Raw genomic sequence first — 22,873 nt, 5'->3', positions numbered from 1 at the left:
CCTGGTGGGAGGGGCAGAGGCTTTGGGGGATGTTTTAAATCTTCTCCCCAGGAACAAAAGGAAGGGAGATTAGCTCGACCCCTGGAAGGGATGTGTCTGCTGCCCCTTCCTCCCCCCTCCAGCCCCGGTTTGCCGGGACCCGGTGTCTCCGGGTCTCTGTGTGTGTGTGTTCCCGTCTGCAGCGTGAGCAATTTCACTTGAAAAGACAGAGAAATCCCCCTCCTTTGAAAGCCTCAGCGTTTGGTTCTTTCCAGTAATGCTATAATTGGGATGGGATTTTTCTCTTAATACAGAGGGAAAGTCCTTTAAGATTATTTTTCACACACCGCCACCCCTCCTCCTTTTTTTTTTTTTTTTCCCCTCTTATGCAATAAAACTCTCCCTCTTCAGCCTCTTTGGCTCCTCTGGGGTGGGGGATCTGCTGAAGGAGGTGGTGGGGGGGTCGGATTTAATGCACTCAATATAATTTCAGCGTGGATTTGCTGGGAGAGCCGGCGAGAGCATCAGTCCCTCCTCTGGAGTCAAGGGAGCAGCCGCTCGGATCGACTCGAGTTTGGGCGATTAAATCTCGGGAGCACTTGCCAGAGCTCCCATTTGCAATCACTTGTCATCCAACCCCAAAGAAAATAATCAGGGCCCGACCCCTGCCAAATTCCCAGTGATTTAAATATCCCCGAATGAACTGCGTTTCTAGTATAATTTCACTAGAATGAATATATCTCTCCATCTAGTCTAAACACAAACATATCTTTATATATATATGTATGCATATAAAGCTCTGTGTGTGTAAATAGAAATATTCCCGACTAAGGGAAAATATATATGCAATTTTTTAATGAGGAAGAAAGCGCATTTTGATTTGAGCTAACGCAAGGTTGCAAGCCTCCCTCCAACAAAGTCATTAAAAATTGTACCTGTCTTTGTTCCGTGTGAGCCACAGAGTTTTTCTGATTCGCTGATAAAATAAAGTAAATAAATTAATTCTCATCCAGTTCACTCCGCTAAAAAAAAAAAAAAAAAAAAAATAAAATAAAAAGCCCACAACAGGTAGCAACCACAACAACCAAAATTAAAATAATGTAAAAGAGAATCATCATTGTTATTCCGGGGAGAAAACAGCTCATCTAGTCCCCTCGTTTTCGCCTCTCCAGCCCCCCTTTCAAATGACCCAGGATAAGGGGAAAGCCTGTCAGCTGGGTGACACTTGCTCACAGATACAGCAACCTTTAAACAATCTGTTCCAGGGGAAATGTAACCGCGCTCTCAAGGAGCTACATCTTTATAATAATATTAACCACGATTTTTCCTTATTTCCACCCCACCGAAAACCTGAGGATTTTTCGGAACCTGGCGATCCACCCCAACCCACCCCCCGCCACCGCCGCTGAAAGGAAAGAAATTGTTGCAATATGTAGAGAGAGAAATTAAAAAAGAGATCAATTACTAGAGCCCCGTGGGGTGGATGTGGTGGATGAAGTCGTTTGCAGCGGCGTCTTCACAAAGTCCGGGGCTGGGACTCCTGTAAATGGGGATGATCTGGAGGAACCTTATCGAGATTTGCGTGGAAGGAGTTGATTTCTGAGCAGATGACTTCGGGGGAGCTCTTGGATATCTGGCTGGTTGGACTGGTGGGGAAGGGGTGTGCGTGTGTGTGCGTGCATGTCTGCGTGTAAATCCTCTTCTTTTTTAATGAAAAAAAAAAAAGGAGGGGGAAAAAAAAAAAATGGAGCTAACCAAAGGTTTCTAGAAAGTTGGTTCAAATGCGTCCCGATCATCACCGTGAGGAAATAGGGATCTGAGAAGCAAACAGAATGGCAAGAAGGAGCAAATCGAGAAAATAATAATTAAAGAGAAAAAAAAAAAAAAAACTTCACACTTTTTTTTTTTTTTCTTTGCATTTTAGTAGCTTCGACCCAGGGAGTGAAATCCGGGCAGGTTGTTATAGCTACCCAAATCCACAGGGGTCCCCCCTGTCTATTTAAACCCCCTAAATCTTCCTTCCCCTTTTTAAAACTACATTTTATCCCTTGGCTTGTGGGCCAACGTGCCCCCTAATGAGTATTAAAACACTATCTCCTTGCAATTAGCTCATTCCTGACTTCGCGCTCCTGATTGACAGAACAAGCCAAAGCATCAGAATTCTCCCTTTGGCAATAAGTGCTGATTGGGTCCTTTTTAAGAGAGCTACTTCAAACTTTTTTTTTCTTCTTCTTTTTTTTTTTTTTTTTTTTTTTTTTTTTAATATTTGCCTTCAGTGTCTTGGCTGAGAGAAGAGTTTTTTACCTCTCTGAGATTTTTTATTTATTTTCTTTTATTTTTTTTTGTTCCTTGAGAGTAGTAGTAGAGGAAGCAAGAGAGGATTTACCTGGTGTCGGGTTGAGTTCACTTCATTTGACTTCCTTTTTTTTTGGGTTTGTTTTTAAATTATTGTTATTATTATTATTATTATTATTATTATTAAAATAATCATCCTGCCTCAGAAGAAAGGAAGGTTTTTGGCAACTCTGGTGGTTGTTATAACAAAAACAAAAAAAAAAAAAAAAAAAAAAAAAGGAAAGACAACTTTTCATCAATGGCCTCTTTTGGATATTTCCTGTTTCTTTGTGGGTTGAGTCAGGCTCTGTCAAGTTACCCAATCTGGTGGTAAGTTTTATTCTTTTTTTTTTTTTCCCCCTCTCATTTTCATTTATTTTTCCCCTCCTCTGTTTTCTCTGCAACCCCTGCGCTTAAGATGTCTTGAAATCCTCCTTTCGTTGCCACTCAGCTAAAGAGGTGGGATTGTTCCAGCGCCAGCAAGTTCTTAGAACCTGCATTTCACCTCTTTTATTTATGCATTCACTTTGTTTATTTTGACTGGGTTATACCTGATCTCTCCTTCTCCTACTGTAAAGGAGAGAGAGAGCGATCGGAAAGTTTTTTTTTAAGTGCTTTGATCCTCTCCTGTGAAGAACAAAAGGCGCTGCCTGAATTAAAGAGATAATGATACAAGTTGACATGAGCATTTCAAGGTGATTTCGAGCTAGTCAGGTGGAAGGAAGGGGGGGAAAGGATGAAAACATTCTTATTTCCCCCCTTCGCTTTAAGGAATATTTAGAGGGAAAGGGGGGGTGGAAATAAGGGAAGGAAGAGAAAGGAGGTGAGAGGAGGCTGAGCAACCTGGGCTGGTTGTGTAAAGGCTGAACCGGGCTGGGGGAGATGTGCCCGGCGCTGCCCCGCGCAAGATCGGCGGGGACCCGCGCAGCCCCGGCATAAAGCACTTTTTTGTACGGATTGAGCTCATTTTTGTTTCTTTTCTTTTTTTAATTTCCGCGCTTTGCACCCTACGCCTTTAAGAGCTTTTTTTTTTTTTTCCTCTCCCCCACAAAAAAAAAAAGCAAATGGTGCTGGGCAAGGCATGTAACTGCAAGATCTGCTCTAATTACCCCGCGGAGGTAATTGGGCTCAGGGAAGCCCTGGGTGCGGGAAGGCTCCGGCTTTGCAGGCAGCTTGGCGGGGGAGCGCGGAGGGAGCGCGGAGCGGGGCCGCTGGGACCCCGCTCTTCGCCGCCGGCTGCGCGGGTGCGGAGCTGCCCGGCTTGGGAACCACCAGCTCCCGCAGCCGCGGAGAGGGAGGGAAGGTAGCGCGGAGCTGCTCTGCACCCGGGGCGGTGCTGTAAATAACTCCGGAGCGTCCAACCACCCCCCTCAAAAAAAATGCTAATAATCGTCATAATTAAATATATTTTAAAGTGTATTTAGTCTCTGCCACCGCCCCATCCCGCGAAGGGGGGTTCGCGGGGTTCAGGTGCGAACGGGGCCCCGCGGTACCGCGCTGCCCGGCGGTGCAGAGGTGAGGGTGTTGAAGGCAGCCCCTCTCCAACTATTTCAGGTATGTCTGAAAGCAGGGAAATTCGTTGGGATGGGAGAAAAAAAAAAGGCAAAAAAAAAAGCAATAAAATGCAAATGTGTTCTTGGGAAGACAGGCAGAGAGAGCACCTGGACGGGAGTCATTAAAAAGCAATCTTTTATTCCCAGCCACCATCTAACTTATAATTAGAAACTCGGCTCGCATTCCTGATTGGAGAAGGAATCGCATTCCTCTAATACCAACATAAATATTCCCTTGTCACCCACCGAGGGGAGAGGAGGGCAGAGGGGGGCGGCTCCGTCCCCTTGTCCCCCTGTCCCCGCCGGGGCGACCCCGCAGTCTCGGTGCGGGAGAAGCGGCTGTCGGGGGGGAAAAGGCGATGGAGAGGGGGACGGGAGGTCTAAGAGAGGGACAGGAGGTCCGAGAAGGGGACAGGAGATCTTTTTCCCAACCGGGGCATCAGGTGTAGTGCGGGGTGACCACAGCGGCGACTCTTTGGGTTTTGGTTCGCTTCGGTGTTTTAATTCTTTTTTAAATATATATATATATATTAATGCCGCTTCTATCCTTCCCCGGTTCCAACCAGCGGTTTATTTAGACGTTTCTTTCGCAAAGACATCAACCCCCCCCTTAGGCCATGGAAATGCAAAGGAGGGTTTGGATTGGGGTGGGGGAGTCGGAGGAGAGGCCGGGTGCTGTTACATTGGCTGCCTAAATTCCCCCTCTCACACACCCCCACCCCTTTCCCTCTTCATTTATCCTTAAGCAAGATATAAACCCGCGGCCACCCCCATGTTGGGGAGCAGCCCTGGAGACAGGAGGGCTGGGGGGGTGGCACAGGGGTCCCCCCTATACTCCCATATGGGTCCCCCACATGCATATCCCAATGTCGGGAGTGTTGGTTTCTTTTCTCCTAGTCAAGGACAATCTGCTTTCCAAATCAGCTGATTTAGCACATTGATCATGCTTATTTATTTTATTTTAATTTCCTTCTTCTCTTTTATTTGAAGGGTTTTAGTTGTTTTTCATTTTTGAAAGGACAGCAGAAAAGGACCAGGAATTTTTTTTGTCTGGTAGTGCAAGCAACAAATAGCTCATCTCACCATCTCTCTTTAAAGGCTCCCCTACCTTGGCTCATATCGACTTAACTGCTTACAGCAGAAAATCTGTAATTAACCATCCCCTAATTGTGCCCCCCCTCGAATAATAGCTTCTAATTAAAGTGTAAACTCATCCTAAAGCACACAGAGCTGTGGGTGCTTACGCTGCTTTCAGCTTCCAGACAATTGGAGCAAAAGCAGGGACTGAGAAGCCACACTCCCCTGTAGGTTTTGGTTAATTATTCTCCCAAAGGAAAGAAATTAGAGGAAACATCCAGTGCGTGTTTGTCAGGGGGAGCAAGTGGGCATGTGTCTGTTACTGTAATTTCTGCCTACCTCTAAATAGAGCTCCTTGCTTATCTGAGCTGTTTAAATTGCTGTTCCTACCATGGCATAGGGGCAGCTGTTTAAAATCAGGCCTTGCAGTGCTGGGTGGCATCCACACAGACCCAAATATGTACTTTTGGGAAAAAAAAAAATCAGTGAAGTAAAATGAAGAGGATCCCCCAGAGCAGTGATGCTCTTGCGTTCCATCCACATCCTTTCAGCAACAACGGGGGGGGAAGGATACTTGGGTCTTCTTAAACACAGAAAATTCCTAAATAATGTATTTAGAGAGGGGGATGAAGTCGGCTTTAGAAATAATTATTTTTAAAATAGTAAAAGAAAAGGGCACCGGTTCCTATTGAGACTGATGTGGCAAGTTTTTTGGGAGGTGTTGATGTGATTTATTGTGGCTCTGCAACCCCACAGGACCTTCTCCACCACAGCATAGAATTGAGCTGGTCAGCCTAAAAGAGCTACTGGTAGGAGCAACAGGCTGTTCCACACCTGGGAGGGCAGATTAACAGCAAAAATGTGTTTGTTTTTCAAATGTTAGTGCTGTTGTTGTGTTTGGTTGTTGTTGTTGTTTTAAAGAATGGAGGTTGGAATGAGTGAAAGAAAACTTAGGAAATTCAGAAGCAGAATTAATGGGTGGGGGAGGATTAGATGTTACCTGTTCCTTGTCCTATTGGGATCTGGTGTCCATGCAGATTCACAACGGCAGCATGAACAAATTTAGAACTGTTTCTAGCCTTGGCTGATGGTCTGGCTGTGTGTGGAATGGAAAAATCATTTTATTTTATTTTTTAATAAATGGCATGAGGCCTGACTTGATCTGAGGAGACACAGAGTGCAGAAATGATTCAGAAGGAAGAAGGGTTTGGTTCAACACAGAGCTTCAGCACTGGGGATCTCAACCTTCTGTAGCCTGGGAGGCTGGAACTAGGGGAGGTGATCATGGGAATGAATTAGAAGTACAGGCAGACCTCTTTGGAATGGGAGAAACCTGCCAGGTGGCATCTCAAATGTTCTTCCTGGCGTGCGAGGTGGCTCGGTGCATGTTGGGGGATGCAGAGAGTTAAAGGATGTGCCTGGAGAAGGGCTGGAGGAGGACATCTTATGAGAGGAGACAGGAACTGGCTGGGACCTCGTGTGTCGGCATTGATTTGGGCAGTGGTGTGTGCTCCTTCCTCCGTCCCCTGGTTGTGGTGGAGCTTTTGTCTCTTATGCTGCTCTCTCTAACATCTGTATCACATCTGGAGTGTAGTGGGAGGAGAACAGCCCCGTAGCAAACTGGTCAAAGAGATGAGCCACAACCACGAGTCGCAGAGTAAATGCAGTGTTGTCAGAGATGCCAGGCTGGTATTTGGAATGTTGATGTGGCTCAGAGGTGGACTTGACAGTGTTATGTTAAACTTGGACTCAATGATCTTCAGCTTTTTTTCCAACCAAAATGATTCTATGTTTCTATGATGGATGTGTGTTAGGAATATTCTCCTGGCTGTGACCCGTATTTGCTCTTGGCTTCTTATTGCTTATTCCCCAAGACTGGACACAGAAGCTCTATTGGTTTACTCAACCACATAGGATGAAGTTGGCCAAAGTCTGTGATGTAGCCACTTTACAGCCCATGAGGGCTGGAAAAAGTGATCTAACAGAACTTCCCATCTCTGTGTTCTGCAATTCAGGAAATGCAAGTGCACGGGAGCAGGGTGGCAGGGAGCTTTGCCAACAGAAAGACAGGTAACCCAATGGCATTACTCCAGAAATACGCAGGTGCAACATGTGAACCTGCCCCTGTCAGACTTAGATGGCATCGCCGCAATACGAACAGTGAATGGATGAAGTCCTGGCTTGTGAGCTGGTTCAGGTTTCTCCTGGGTCTGTCCCCCTTGGGGTGAGGAGAACAACCGCAGATTTGCACTGGGGTGAGCGAAAGCCAGGCCGGGTTCTGGATCCCATGAGAAACCCAGTTCTCCTTTTGTTGCAAACCCTGGAGAACCAAGCTGAGTCTTGGCAGCCTCCGCACTTGAGAAAGCAAAGCTCAGGTTTGGCAGAGAGAGACCGTGTTAAGTGAGAGATGATCATCCCTCGTTAGCCAGGAGGCAGGCAGAGCTGGGGAAGGTCACCCAAGGGACAGCGTGAGCCATGCACGTTGGCACCAGAGCTCCTAAAGCAATCTCTAGAGCTCGGAAATATGAATTGCATCTACCCACTTCTCTGCTTGATAAGCTGAAGCTGAGGATTTTGATATTTCCGAGGCGATGGCATTCGTCTCCGTTTCCTCTGCTATTGGCGCAGGTTGTGGTGCAATGTCAAATATCTGCCGTGCTCCTCTGCAGAGGCTGCATTTCAGTTGCGCTCTTGCCCCAAGGCTCGGGAATTATCTTTATATCCCCGTATCTACAACAGTATCTTGCATGGCCCCATTTTGCCAGGCGGTGTATAAGCAGAGAATGATGTTTTAGGCTGTTTTCAGACACCAACTTGCCCACCAGCGTGTTTTTTTCTTCAGCACACTATGGGTGATTTGCACCCAAACAGCAACGGTGATAGAGGGCAACTGGGTGGAGGGGACATTGCTCTGGAGATGTAAGTGGTAAGAAAAAGCATTTGCCTGGTCCATGCCTAGGGTGTGATGTGCAGAGGGTAAGGGAAATATTTCCCCATCTCCAGTTTTTCATAGTAAACCCAAGAAACAGACTCTTAACAGACAATTAAGGGAGTGGAGCATCTCCCATGTGAGGAAAGGCTGAGGGAGCTGGGGCTCTGGAGCTGGACAAGAGGAGACTGAGGGGTGACCTCATTAATGTTTACAGATACATAAAGGATGAGTGTCAGGAGGATGGAGCCAGGCTCTTCTCGGTGACAACCAATGATAGGACAAGGGGTAATGGGTACAAACTGGAACACAAGAGGTTCCACTTAAATTTGAGAAGAAACTTCTTCTCAGTGAGGGTACCAGAGCCTGGCCCAGGCTGCCCAGGGAGGTTGTGGAGTCTCCTTCTCTGCAGACATTCCAACCCGCCTGGACACCTTCCTGTGTAACCTCATCTGGGTGTTCCTGCTCCATGGGGGGATTGCACTGGATGAGCTTTCCAGGGCCCTTCCAACCCCTGACATTCTGTGATTCTGTGTAATGGTATGTATGTTGCTTCTGGTATAGTCCAGGAGTGGAGCGGATGTGCTGTGAGATTAAGTGACTGGACCAAAATCATATAAGAAGTCTCTGCCATGGCAGGAACTGAAAATTTTGCAAGGTCTGAGCAAGAAGCCCCTGTTTCAAACACAGTGGGGAGGCTGGAACTCTCCCAGAGAGCGCAGTGTGTGCTAAAGAGCCCCCATCCACTCATATTTTAGATTCATTTTAATAAATTGTGTTGTCCTACTACGTATTCATATTTTTTTTCCAGTTTTGAGAGGACTTTATTAGCTAAGTTAACCTGAAACCCAGCAGCTTGATATTCAAAGCACTGAATGAAGGCACGGCATCAAACAAGCAAGACTTTCCTAAATAAGATAAAGTGAATCATTTTGCTCCCCAACCCTTTTCAGGTAGCCCCAGAGGCAAAAATACGTCCTTTACAGACATTTGAACACCTCTAAGTCTTCTCACCTGAAAAGCTTTGAGCACCTACTCACATGGCTTAAACTCTGCTATGTGCCCAGGAAGAGAAGTGATGGTTTTTATTCCCATTTTGCAAGTGAGTAAGCAGAGGCAGAAGAATTTTAAAGTCCTGCCCTGGACATCACAGTGATCCTTCAGCAGGGCTGGGTGTAGCACCAAGACCTGCAGAGGACAGACAGGTCTGTTCTTCTTTCTATTCTGCACAGACCCCCCGTCCTTAGGTGCTATTGCAGTTCACAGCACCAGGGCAGGATAATGAAACAGCTGCTCCGAGGGGCAGTAGATGTTAATGACATAGGTGGGTCCTGTGATCCTCTCTGAGCTCTTGTGCTGTCTTGACGAGATGTTTCACTTGTGCACATGGCATTTCTTTTCCAGATCATAAAATCACAGAATAGTTTGGGTTGGAAGGGATCTTCCAAGCTCACTCAGTGCCAGCCCTGCCATGAGCAGGGACATCTTCACCGACATCTTCACCAGCTCAGGGTGCTCAGAGCCCCGTCCAGCCTGGCCGGGGATGTCTCCAGGGATGGTTCATCCACCACCTCTCTGGCCAACCTGGGACAGTATTTTGCCATCCTTATTGTAATTTCTTCCTCATAAATCCTCAGATTCAGCTAAACAGCTAGGTCTGGTGTAAGTAGAGAACTTGGAACAGGGGAATGGCTCTAACTCTGCTTTCTGGTGGCCAAAAAAAAAGACATTTGACTGTTTCATCCAAAGGGTCCGGCTGGAGGAGCCTTGGCTTTTGCTGTATATCTGTGGTTTCTCCTAGGAAAGGAAAATCAGGGATTGTTGCTCTTACCCAGGAAAAACGAGGCTGACTCACAGATGTCTTCATCCCAAAACTATAGGATCCCTTTCCTGCTTGCATCCCACTTCCAACTCATCTCCAGGCCCGCAGCAAAGCTGCTGCCTCTCCAGACAGGGGTTGCTAGTTTCTGCAGTTCTTTCCCTGTCACTGGTGCAAAGGAGTAGGGGAAGGAGCCTGTTTTGTGCTAAACCTCGCGAGGAGTAAATGTTTTTGCTTTGTATGTACGGGAGAACAAGAAAAGCCCAATGGGACAACCACAGGTTGATACACCCGCTTCCCCCTTGCTCAGCATCTGTGCTTGTGTTCCTCGAGTGCATGACTCAAAGAGCCCAGCCGCATTTCAAAGGACTTTATTGGGCTTAATGACAGCACTTAACGAGCATTGCACAAGGGTGTCACAGGGGGAATCCACTGGGCTCTGAGTCAGGGATGCTCCATTTGGACAGCTGAGCTTTATGGAGTACAGTGAATGCGGTTGGCTTTGTGCTGAGCATGCAGTCTCATCACCAGGGCTTCCTGTGAGCAGGGATGGACTGGTCCTGATCCCACCAACATCTGTGTTGAAATTTCCTTCCCAGAGCAGGATTGACCTCATGATCTTGCTTTGGATCCCACAGGAAACCCTGTAGGGCCAAAGAGTCCAGTAAAAAATATAGTGAAAGGGAAGGGGAAATAGCACGGGGAGAAGTATTGGCCAGAACACGTATGTCTTGTCCATGCACTCAGCTAAGGATGGATGGGGCACAGGCCCAAGACTCCAGCAAGATTTATTCTCATCCTGTCTCACCAAACTTCTCTGCTTTGCTGATGCCACTAGGAGCCAAATGAAGACCCAGAGTCCGTAAGAACCAAGACAACTCATCGGGGCTTAATACTGAAAGGAAAGGAATACTCAGGAAACTCTGTAAGGTCAGGAGCCCTCCCATGTTGTTTCCACCAGAGCTTTGCTGGATCAGACCGAGGGTTGGTACAGGAGTGGCTTTGCAGAAAAACCACTCCTGACACTGTCTATGCCATTTCCATCTAGCCCAGGCCATTCACAATGCTTTTCTCCCCTTCTGTCCCTTTAAAAGTGGCAAGGTTTGCTTTAAGACCTCTGATGATCTTGGCACAATGTGTAAAAATTCATCAGTTCATTAGTTGACTCTAAATTCTACCTGCACTTGCAAAACATCAAGGGGAGGGAAGAAGAATCAATACATTAACTCCCTTGTTCTGAACTCCTAACATAGGACACTGCTTCTAAAAAGAGCCTGTAAACCAGGGGAGAGCATTATGTATCACAAAGGCATTGTTTGTCTCTTGTCCCTGTTTGTCACCTGCATATTCACAGTCCCTTTCCCACTTGGATGTTGCTGATACCCAGAGAGCACTTTGCATTTGTAGAGCCTGGGCCATCAAAGGAGTTCAAGGTGTCTTTGGTCTCATCACAGTTTCTGTTCTGGTGTAAATAATAGTCAGTTATGCTTTATATTGGTGTAGTGATAATCCTCAGCAGGTATGTTGTTACTCTTTTCCAATGTGGATATTCCTCCGTGCTCCGTTGGTGTGAAATGCTCTTCTCTGATGGCATCTTTGAACAGTCTCAGGCTTCACCAACAAGATCATATCATAGCATGTGGGCTGATTCCCTTCTCGGGTCACAGGCCTCACAAGGCACCCCAGGTGTCTGGGATGGTCATTTCTCCTCTTCTACAGGAGCTCTGGAGGCTCAAAGTGTGTTGGAGAAGGTTTGCCTAGAAGTCTCAGACAGTGCCTTAGAGGTTCCACGAGCTCAAATAATGGTAGACCCACCCTCACATTTCTGGCCTGGCCTTGTGTCTGCCACAGGTTTGGAAACTCTCCTGATTGCCATGCATCAGCCCTAGTGTTCAGTTTAAGCATGTCTCCTAGGAGAGACATCTAGTTCAAAAACGAAGACGCCCAGGCTCCCACCAGCAGTCCATGAGCGGGTTCTACTTCCAGTCAAGATGCTTGATGACATTCTGGCTGTCCTCAGAGGCCTGGCAGGGATTGTATACCACCCATTACATGCTCCTTTCTCATCAGCAGATGGAGGCCAGTCGAGAAAACTGTAGAGCATCTTGGTGGCACTCAATGCCCATCTGCAGGCAACTGAGCAAAGCCTTGGTGTGGAATTCATTTCACCTGTTACGTGTCTGCAATTTAAATGTCTCCATGCAAACCAGGTGTTCTTGGCTCCTTTCATTGATGGGGAGAAAAAAAATGGATACTTTCTCATGGTGCAATTCATGTCTCAGTCCTTTAACTGAGCCTGACTGGTTAAATCCTCTGTGACTATGGAGGAGTTGAGGCAACCAGCTCAGAGGTGCCTCCACCGCTGTCATCCAGGTTAAGTCAGATTATTCCAATACAGGGAATCCCCTTTGACAGTTTGCTCATTTGCCGATTTCCTGGCTGTTAAGATATGAGCTCTGTTTCTAATTCCCATTGCCTGGCTTAATTTTACAAGGCTAAAATCAACTCTTGGACTTTTTCTCCACCTTCTTCCTTTATTTAAACAAGCTCTTTAGTGCACAGTGCTCGCTGGTGAATTGGAATGGGTGCAGCCATGGTTTGCTACTGCAGGAACACACATCCATCCAGGCTGGTACTAAAAGCCTCTAGGCCAGCCCTCTCCTCAGCCAATTCACACCACCTTATATTTCGTCACGTCTCATCACAGCTGATGAAAGCCTAAGCAGCTTGAGTGTTTTGCAGCTTTCTCTGTAACATTTAATTCTACCTCTAGTCCAGCACACGCCAGAGCACAAATACATCTTCCTAGTGCTCCTTATCCTCAAAACATACCCAGAGTCTCCCACCATCCTCCAACCACATCCACGAGTCATTGACTCAAGCTTGTAATAGAATTTCATCCCCAAACTTTTTTAAAATAGTTATAAAATGGTTTTCTTGCTTTCCCATTGTGAAAGTTATCTCAGCAGAGGGCACGGTCACTCCTAGTAATGAAAGAGTTGTATCTGCATTTTGAAGAGACTCAGTTTTACTTTCAGTTCTCTGAAATCAAACCTTTTCTCCTTTCCCAGTCTATATCTCTTAATTTCACTTCCCAGATTTTGTATTTCCTCTATATCTCTTTTGGAAGGTGCAGTTTTATGGCAGAGATTATGCACGTTCACGTTTCCAAGGAAGCCGCTGTTATTGAACAGATTTCACATCATGGGATGGAGCAGCGAGAAAAGGCAAAGCCCATCTCTGCTGTAGCCAAGGCTGTGAGATGAAGCCAAATGACACCGAGCAGAGCAGGAGTTCGTTCTGCTTCCAAAAGGGTGTTGCACCTTGTCTAATAGAGATATTTGCTGAGGGGTGGGAAGGTGGGAATGAAACTCCTTGAACAGCTGCCAAGCCTACCATTCAGTTTGTCCCTCTGCTTCCAGAAGAACAACAATAGAGCCTGTTGCTAGACAGTGTTGCATGGCATGACAGAAAGAAACTCTAAATCCTTTGCAGGCTGAGGGACACACTTAAGGGAGTATTTCCTTTTATATATATATATATTTTTAATGACCCTACAGTAACTAGCAAGAAATAGGACAGTCTAAACTCTTGCTAAACAGGTAGGACCCCATCCAAAGCCCAGTGACGACTGGGGAAACACCACTGGGCATCAGGTGAGATTTGTAGAATTTACTGAGAGATCCACTGTTCCTTTAGAGGCATAAAAACCTGGTTAATGCTGGTTTTGGGGAGACCCAGGTTTTTTTCCTATCCCTTCCAGAGGGAGAATCACCTTGCAGCTGTATCAGTCTCTAGCCAAGTTGCCTTTAGAGTTATTGGCGAGAAGTAAGACGCAACTCATCTGACATGTGGTAGACGTTTGCTTTTGTATCAGATGAATCATATCTCTGCTATGCCAGTTTTCTCAACCATTGCCTGGAAGAGGATCCTGGATGGCTACGTCAGACCAAGATATCTCATTTGAGATAGATTAATCCAGCCTTTTTTTGTTTGTTTGTTTGTTTGTTTGTTTGTTTGTTTTTTAATTTTACTTTGAATATGCTCCTAAAGCTTAGGAGCATCTAGGCATTTTATGATCTATCTAGACATGTACAATACTGGAAGAGGATACTTCCATTGCGAGATCCTTTTGAAAATCCTGGTGGGCATTGCTTTAGATCTTTAGCAATGGAATTATCTCTAAAAACCCATCACTTGTAGTCCTGGTGTTGCCTTCCACATATGTATAAAAGAACTGAGTGACAATCCCACATCTCAGGGGTTGTTTGAAGGGAATTCTCATGAAGTATCATTTTCTTTGAGTTCTTCCATGGTAAGACCGGACCTGATGCATTTGTTGTGAAATAATTTGCCTTACTGATCCAGACCAGGAGAGCTGGGTACCTCATTTGAGGTAGAGGGGGATGCAGGGACCAAAAAGCTCAGTCCAGCTTAGCCCATTCACCAGCTGGTTTGAACAAAGTAGTGTGCTGACATTTTCAAAGCCTTGATAGTCTCCCATTTACAAATAGTGTAAATTTACATAGAAAGAAAGTGACAGCTTGATTTCCAGGGCCTGAAAGCTGTTTTTCTGCAGCATTAACAGAGATGTGTTTTGGTCACCATCTGGAAAGTTTTGCTGGTGGAAGTGTTCGAACAAAACAATATGAGTTTAAGTGGAAAAGGACCGAAGAAGTGAAGTACAAGGCTATTTAGACACATAATTCTTGCTTTATGCCTTTGACTTATTGACTGCATTGCTGCAACCTGATCAATTAACTGATTTTATTGAGCTGCTGTTTCTCAGTGGGTTGCAGTGACTGGTCCATGAATACCCTGAGCTCATTCTGAATGTGAAGAAAAGTGGATTAGCTCTGTTGCTTTTATTGAAGTGCTTATTTCTCCTTGCATTTTGTAGAGGGAACAGAAGTTAAGCAGTACAGATTTAGCTGTCTAACTATTAGGCACCTTAGATTAGTCGAGATTCATCCCACTGTGGGTTTGCAATAATAGGTATAACAGCTTCTATCATCATTAAATCATTCAATCCAGAAATCACCTCATTCTTCCTCATGTGCCCCAGGCTGGATTAAATCAGTACCTAAATCAGAACTGTGAAGGAGTGTTGGTTTTAAGACGTAGTTAGCACTGAGCTATTACTACCAAGCATATCAGCTGGTTAGGGAAGGAGCTTACTGGATCACAGCCTTTTTCTAACAAGACAAGTCATAGATATTAGTGGATTGATTGCAAAACCTAGAAGTCACTTACAATAGAGGACTAAGGGCACAGTGGGAACTAGATTTCGCTTGAAAGAGTATAAGGTCCAGACAGATGGGGCAAACAACTGAGTTGAAAGAGAATAGATAAGAGACATTAGCAGAAGATTGGGAATGAGACAGCGAAATGCTAATTCGGTGGCCACTGAAACCCTTGGTGCAACTTGCCCACAGGCATAAGGGAAGTCTGTGATAGAAAGGGAGCATTGAGTCCATCTGTCCTGCTGACGCAACATGTAGTCTGGGTCTCCTGGTGAATGAAAGGTTCAGGCTCAGTCATCATACAAGGCAATGTGTTGTCGGTACAGCTTTCTAACAGCTCCTCTAAAACTACAAGTAAACCGTCATGTTTACCAGAAAAGTCTCCAAACTGTAATACAGAAACTAATTTAAGGGTTATATAGTCTAGCCCATATTTACAACCACAGATCCAGTGGTGGTGTCTGCCACCAACAGTGATGCTCATGGTGGCTCCTGTTGCCTCTGACACTGGTACCCAGACAGAATAAATTGAAAAATTCTGTCTTGTACACAGGTTCCAGGAATAAGGCAATACAGGCTCTTGGTTGGATTCCTGCATGCAAGAGCCCGGTTTTGTACATCTCTAGTACAAGAGGGAGGAAAGGGAAATATGATATGAAATGTGATAAGCCAGGGGAAAAAAAAAATAACTCAGGGGCTAAAGCACATCCTTAGGACATGGGACTTCTGGTCATTCCTCTTCTTTGCCTTCCACAAACCTAAAGAAAAAGCTTGGTGACCTGGACAGATGAGAATCAGAAAGCTGGAAAATCAGACAGTTTGCTACAGCAGAGATGGGCTGCACACATCCTATTTCAATGTACAGTCTGGGGTCACCAAGCAGAGCCAGAGGTGCAGGAGGAAAAGCTGTGCTGGACATACCTTTGACTCACTGTTTCAAAAAAGAAAAACCCCAACACGGGTGAGGAGAACAGTCGGGGCAGCTGGACATGTGAGTCAGTACAATACAGACCATGAGCGAAGAGTTCAGGTTGGTTCACTTTACTGTAGAGACGTACGTAATGCTTACGTACTGCAGCCGTGGTGAGCGGGATTCGTCATACTCCGTCTCAGAGCTGGACATCTCATCTCAGGTAGTCATCTAAGCTCCCTTTCTAGTCAATGAATGGAGGCTGACACTTCCTCACTCTGATTCATCAGACCTATCTTTGATGTCAATCTTTGGATGCAATGACTCTCCCTGTAGTAGCTGATCTCTCTATGTTGGTGTTCAAGAGAACCAAGTTGGCTATTTGGGTGCCTGACTTTTGGCTGAACGAGGTTATGTCAGATGATCAAACTCCATGAAGCCCAAATCCTTGCATTCATTCTGTGTGATCCCACAATTAAGGAATCTGTATTTCTGCAAAAGCCTATTCTTTTTGGTTTTCTGTGATGCTAGCCTACAACACAAAGGCTGATTCAAGAAAGGTGCCCTTGAAGAAGCATAATTCATAAAAATAGTCATTTAGACTGATTTTTGTAACCAGTAGTGAGCTGCCAAGTGGAGTTATCGTGACAGAGACTACCCCCAAGGCCAATCATGATTCCAAAATCACTGCGGCAAGAGTCACCAACTCATATTGTCTTCCCCTGAGCTTGAGATTTCTATGGTTCTGCTGACCTTGCTGATAAGATCTGTATACATTTATTCACACACTTGTGCTGTCTAGTCCTCAAATTCCCAGACTGTTTCTGTTGCTGTGAATGAGGAAGGGTTTGGCTTATCTTAAATTTCCTTGATCTTAAAGATGTCAAGAGAGATGCCTGGGATTTTCATTCATGCCAGAAGAATGTGGTGCCATCAATATAATGGAAGAGTGAGAGAAGCGATGTGAACATCCCTGTAAACTGCCTGAATTTCAGTTCTCTACATAGGTTTTGCAATTAAAACTGTCTGGATGTTAAGTTAGGCATGAACTTAACCTTAGGTACTACTATTCTATGTTAGATTTTATTACCGATACTAGGAGAGAATAGATGTCGACACCTCAGGTATAATTTGTGTACTTTTCAGGCAGTGTTGGTCCCCTTCTCTGTAAAATTCAGCCCCTTTCAAAGTGTGTTTTAAATGTAGACCTTTAATTGTAAGGGAAGAGCTTGTGCAAAGGGGCTGACATCCTTCAGGGACACGTTCTTTGTGGCCCTGGAGGGGCTGGCAGGCTTGGGGTAGGGAAGGACTTTTGGAAGGGCTCTCAGATACATTGCTCCTCTACTGCATCTCTTACAGCTGGTTTCTGCATTAAGCAAGGCTTAAGCAATCCTGCTGCCTGTTTGCCCTCCTAAAGATGCTTGAACCTATTGGCCATACAAACTTCATTTGGCAGAGGTTCTCAAAGATATCGGATACCCACAAGTCTCACAAAAATGGGCAGTTGAGGAGAGATGCAACTGCTGCCCTCCCAGAGGGAGAAAACGATAGAATCGTAGAATGGTTTGGGTTGTAAGGTACCTTCCAAGCTCATCCAGTGCCCCCCCTGCCATGAGCAGGGACATCTTCGCCAGCTCAGGTTGCTCAGAGCCCCGTCCAGCCTGGCCTGGGATGTCTCCAGGGATGGTTCATCCACCACCTCTCTGGCCAACCTGGACCAGGCTCTCACCACCCTCATTGTAAACAATTTCTTCCTCGTGTCTGGCCTGAGAGGCTGCAGTGTATGTGTGTATGTATGGGAGTAACCATGTACATACGTTTGCACGTATACACGTGTGTGCAACTTTCCCAGGACATCAGAAATCCAGACAGGAGGACAGAGAATTAGTGCTCACGAGTTTCAGGGCCTGCAGAATAATTCCTTGTTTAATTTTTTTTTTTCATTCTTTCATCCTGTGTTTCTTTCCCCTTCCTTCTCACTCTGACTTTTGTGGGAGGAAGGAGAACATGGGGAGAGTGGGCCATGCAATGAATCTCTTGATAGTAAATATCGCATTGTATGACTGAGGAAGAGATGCAGTGAATTAACCCTCTTGTTAGCTTCATTAGGTTCAAGGAGGGTGGAGGACTCCATTACTTGGAACGTCCCTGCTTCACAGTCACGGATTCTCTCCCATACCAGGACAACACATTCCACATGTCCCCAACCCGGATGACACCTGTGCATTGCAGGCATTTTAGTAGAGGGTCAGAAGACAAAGTGAATGAGAGTGATGAAGGGTTTGTGGGAACAGCCACCTTGTGTTTTGTGAGCACGGGAACAGGATTGCTGCAGAAATGCACCCACTTCCCTGGTGGACTGGTGTCTATCTCCCAGAAAGTCCAGTTATTGATGACATTGGTGACTCTTTGGAGAAAAAAAGTGCCTATTATGAATATTATGCATATATCCCTCTCTTTAGGTTTAGCTTCTACTCCATAGACAGGTCAAACTTAAGGGAAATACTCCCTTGAATTTCACAGACTTTGAAGCAATCTCTATCTTGTGTCTTATACTCTGAGCTCCTTTAGGTCTTGAACCTGCAATTTGCTTCATATTTTGATTCTGGGCCAGGAAAGTGCTGCTTAGCTTTGTGTTTATCCTTAAATATCTGGACAGTTCTGTTCATTTTCTATGCACCAGCACCAAGCTGGGTCACATAGGTTGAGATCAAGCCGAAGAGCAGTCTTTCCTGTGTTGGGCTGATATATAGCACATTAATATACATGCTATCAGGGACATAGAGTAATAATGTATGTAAATTACAGGCATATCTCTTGGTCTCATCTCCTATCCCATTGCAGGAGAGAGAAGGAACCCAGTTAAGGCTTGCATATATCTGACAACATGCAGCAAAACTTGGCGAGGAGCTGAATGGAGTTTTGGGGCATGCAAAGGCAGAATTGCAGAACTTTTGCGTGTATCTTAATGGGTTTCAGCATTTGCAAAATCCCTCCATATAATACCTATCCTGATCTGCACCCAGGTCTCAGATACTATGGGTGTTGAGTTGAGAGCTTATGCTCTGAGCTCCAGAGGTTTCTGGCTAATCCCCAGTGTTGGCCAAGACTCAATCAATGTGAATAATTGATTTGGTAGTTCTGTGGAACAGCATAATCTGTTGGCTAGGATGTGCTGCTTGAGATTTGAGAAACTCGAATTCAAAACCCTGCTTCAAATCAAGCAGAGGAAACTTACGAAGCTCATTTTCCCATACCATGGGTTAATGCCCTAACCACTAAGTTGCTGACTATGAGCATAAAGGGGACATTGCATCCTCTAACTTCACTTTGGGAATGGCACCTTAGGGGATGGGCACATGAACAAATTACCACGAGGTAAATTAGGGCGTGAACTAATAAGATGCCAGTTTTTCTGTGGTAACTGCCCGTGTGAATGCTCTTACCCTGCAATAAATACAAGATGGTTCATATATACCAGGGGGCAAGAACGTTCACATGGGTGTTCACATGGCTCACACCCTGGTTTTAACTCCCAGTAACTTGGGTCTGTGCCTCTAACCTCAGTAGCCTTGAAAATCCATCCTGAAAAAAAAAAATCAAACTCTTCAGTTTTACCAAAAAAAAAAAAAAATCTGCCATTTCTACATTTCCAATTATAATAATTTTAGTGCGTTTTTGGTTTGCCAGAAATGATTTGCTGAGCTTGACTCCACTGCACTGTTTTGGCAGAGAACAGCTCCATTTGAGATCCTTATGGCCAGCTTTAGCCAACATGGGCAAATAGTCTACTGACACCTCACAAGCTTTGCCTGCCTTGTAGTCAGAGACCTTCTGGGCACTGACATAATGTTAATATTCCCATTTATGACAGCCAGCCCTTGAGCCCTGAAGAGGTTTAAACATGTGGAGATATGAAGTTGGGCACATAAAACACTATTTAGCCATGTGGAGTAAAGGTGGTTTGGTTGTGAGATGAGCAGTGCTTGCAGGTTGCCTTGAGGTCAGGGGGTGCTCAGCACTTTTTCATGCACTTCCCATAGGTCTGGGAGATGGTCACAGTTCTGGAGAGATGATTTTCATTTAATTTTTTGGCATATTGGTCTGGGAACCTTCCAAAGTTGCAGAGATAGACAACTGTGCTTAGGAGCAGGCTGAGCATAACTGTACCTGGACTTAAATGACTGAATAAGGAAAAATGCCTTCAAAATGTTCCGGGGGCTGGACTCAATGTTCCAGTTAAAAACCAACAAACAAACAAACCCTACTTGCTTCTGGGGTGAGACCTTGTCTCATTAAGATCTCAAAGGCTGGCTGACTCGAGCTATACTGAGACATCTTCTTTCAAGTTAGACTGGGAATATTCAGTTTATGCTCAAGGAAGCATTACACAAACTTTGGACAACCCGTCTTGAAAACAGGGCTTTCCCAGAAAGTTTGAGGACACCTTCTGTTTCCAAGCATACAGTGAGTTGTATCTGTGCTCCATTGGATGACAGCACACTCCTCTAACAGACCTCGGGATGGAATTCACTCATTTAATTTTAGCCATGTAATACATAACTATCTGAGCTAATCATCTTACCTCCCTCTAGAAAGATGGGCATCTTCTGAAGGCGATTCATCCTTCCTGAGATAGGTATCTTTTTTAGTGGATGTGATGAATCACTGTCTGGAGTTGCCTATCTTTCTCCATCCACTCCAGAAACAGCCTAAACACCCAGCTTTTAGACAGCTAAAGTTGGGAGGTATGACTGAGCACCTGAACACCCAACCGGCGTCATTGATATGATGCCAGTTGGTGTCTGGATGGTTTTTATCCCTATTTTAAGAGTGGCTGATGAGGAGGCTTAAGTGTTTGTCAGGTCCTTGACCTTCCTCAGAGATTCTGCCTGGAGATAAGAGGCAAAAGACCCAAATCCTCTGCGGTGCAAACAGCACAACTCTTCCAATTTATGCACATAAACAAACTGAAGTAGATATTGATTTGCAAAGTTACTTCAGGAGAAAGGAAGAGCTTGCCATTAAAAAATGAAAATGGAAGGGGTAGGCAGGTCTGGTCTAAAAACCAAAAAGGCCTCAGAAAGAAATTAAAATAACCTCCCTTCCCATGGAATGTGAGTTTTATATTCTGTCCTGAGGTAGAAGCAGAACCTGCCAGTTTTTAGCTTTGGGATAAACAACAGGATGATAATCAGGCTGAAAACTTAAGGAAGTTAAAGATAATTTTTCAATAGAATTTTTCAAGACAATATTTACAGATATATTACAAATCTTCAGGGTTGTCATAGTTAATGACAACAGGTATTTTTAGACTTATTTCTGGGCTTAAGGTGACCTCTGGCTACTGAAGATCATAATGAGATTCCTGCAAGGAGAGAATGTTCCACAAGTGTAGTTATATTTTCTTCTGGATCAGCCGGTTTCAGCCACTCTAGGAAAATGTTACTGGTCTCACGTCTGCTAATTCACATTTTTCTATAGTACTAGAGCACTGTTACGAGCCTGATGTGCTAAATGCTCATCCATTTGTGGCTGCAAGGGGTACACCAAGATCTTTGTAGAGGAAATAGATGCAATTTTTCATCACTGCACCCTTCAGAGGGCAGCTGATGATTTGTGACTTGCTCAGTACAACTTTGACAATGTTTTGGAGAAATGTAAAGCTGAGTTGCCAACAGTACACGTTAACCATGCTGAAAGGTGATTTAAAAACTTCTCTCTTTGAATGCGCTGTTGAATTTTGTGTGTGTGTGTCTGTATAAGGCTCACAAAAATTGTATGATCCATCTCAGCAAGCTTCTTACATCTAAAAATGTAATATCTAGTTTATGGCTTTTGTGTAGCGTCCCTTTGTAGGGACTAACATCTCTGGAAACCAATTCACCCCACCTATCCTCAACACAAAGCAACCTGCTCTTCTGAGGTGCTGATCTTATAGAATCATCTTATAGTTTCTGTTGGAAGGGACCTTCAAAGCTCATCCAATCCAACCCCCACCATGAGCAGGGACATCTTCACCAGCTCAGGTTGCTCAGAGCCCCGTCCAACCTGGCCTGGGATGTCTCCAGGGATGGTTCATCCACCACCTCTCTGGCTAACCTGGGCCAGGCTCTCACCACCCTCAGTGTCAAAAATTCCTGCCTCATGTCCAGGCTGAACCTCCCTCCTTTAGTTTAAAACCATCATTTCTTGTCATATCACAACAAGCCCTGCTAAAAAGTCCATCTCCATCTTTCTTATCAGCCTCTTTTAAGTATGGAAGGGCCACAATAAAGTCTCCCTGGAGCCTTCTTTTCTCTCTGTTATGAAGCCACAGGGAGCTGAGGTGGTATCATTAACTGGATTTCTAACTTTTTGATGACTACAGAGATGTGATGAGATGAGATCTGAGATTAGATGAATCCTGTTTCAGGTGACCAGCTTAGGCATGAGCATTGGTTTATGCCATTAACATGCATGAGATTTCAGTCCTGGTGAACCGAGTGGTTTTTGCAAATCTGTTGAAGTCCTGCAGGCTTGAGAACCTGTTTAAAGCTGAAATGGTATGAACTGGCACAGGTCTATAGCCTGGAGGATGGGGACCGCAACTGACAAACATCACACCAATGGTATTATAGTGCAGAGATGAAATATGAGGTCATTGTGGTTGAGGAAGCTACAGAGGCTGCTTGCACAGTGTTACGGCTTGAGAAGTTTACTAGTACCTACAAGCCTTTCTAAAGCCTAATTTTGCTAATCCTGTAGCAACCCTGACTTCAGGGAAGTTTTTAACCAAGCCATGAATCTCTGGAAGTTTCCTTCTTACTTTTCTTCAACCCTCTACATAGAGAACAACTCTGTCTCCAGACATAAGCACAAGCCTTGGCATTTCATTAGGTTTTTGTGGATGTGTATTCAGACGAGGCAACCTGGAAACAGGGAGATTTCCTCAGAACATCCTGAACAAATGAGAGACATCGTTTCAACTAATGTGGTAGTGCAGAGTAGTGGTCTGGTCTGCATTGAGCTTCAAAGCCCCATGGAACT

General features: G+C 45.0%; 1 protein-coding gene across 1 annotated transcript in view; it reads left to right on the top strand.

Annotated features, from left to right (window-relative positions):
* Positions 1-2,572: 2,572 nt before the first annotated feature.
* Positions 2,573-22,873, top strand: part of WNT3A (Wnt family member 3A) — a gene marked incomplete at both ends in the record, with an annotated part of 90,272 nt that continues 69,971 nt past the window's right edge. The window contains one exon of the mRNA XM_082044902.1: positions 2,573-2,643. Within this exon, the coding sequence (XP_081901028.1) occupies positions 2,573-2,643 (71 nt within the window). The remainder of the gene's footprint in view (positions 2,644-22,873) is intronic.

The sequence above is a fragment of the Streptopelia decaocto genome (assembly GCF_964273445.1).
Source record: "Streptopelia decaocto genome assembly, chromosome: 2".
NCBI lineage: Eukaryota > Metazoa > Chordata > Aves > Columbiformes > Columbidae > Streptopelia > Streptopelia decaocto.
The sequence above is the reverse complement of the archived record's forward strand: the minus strand, read 5'-3'. Positions and strand labels throughout refer to the sequence as shown.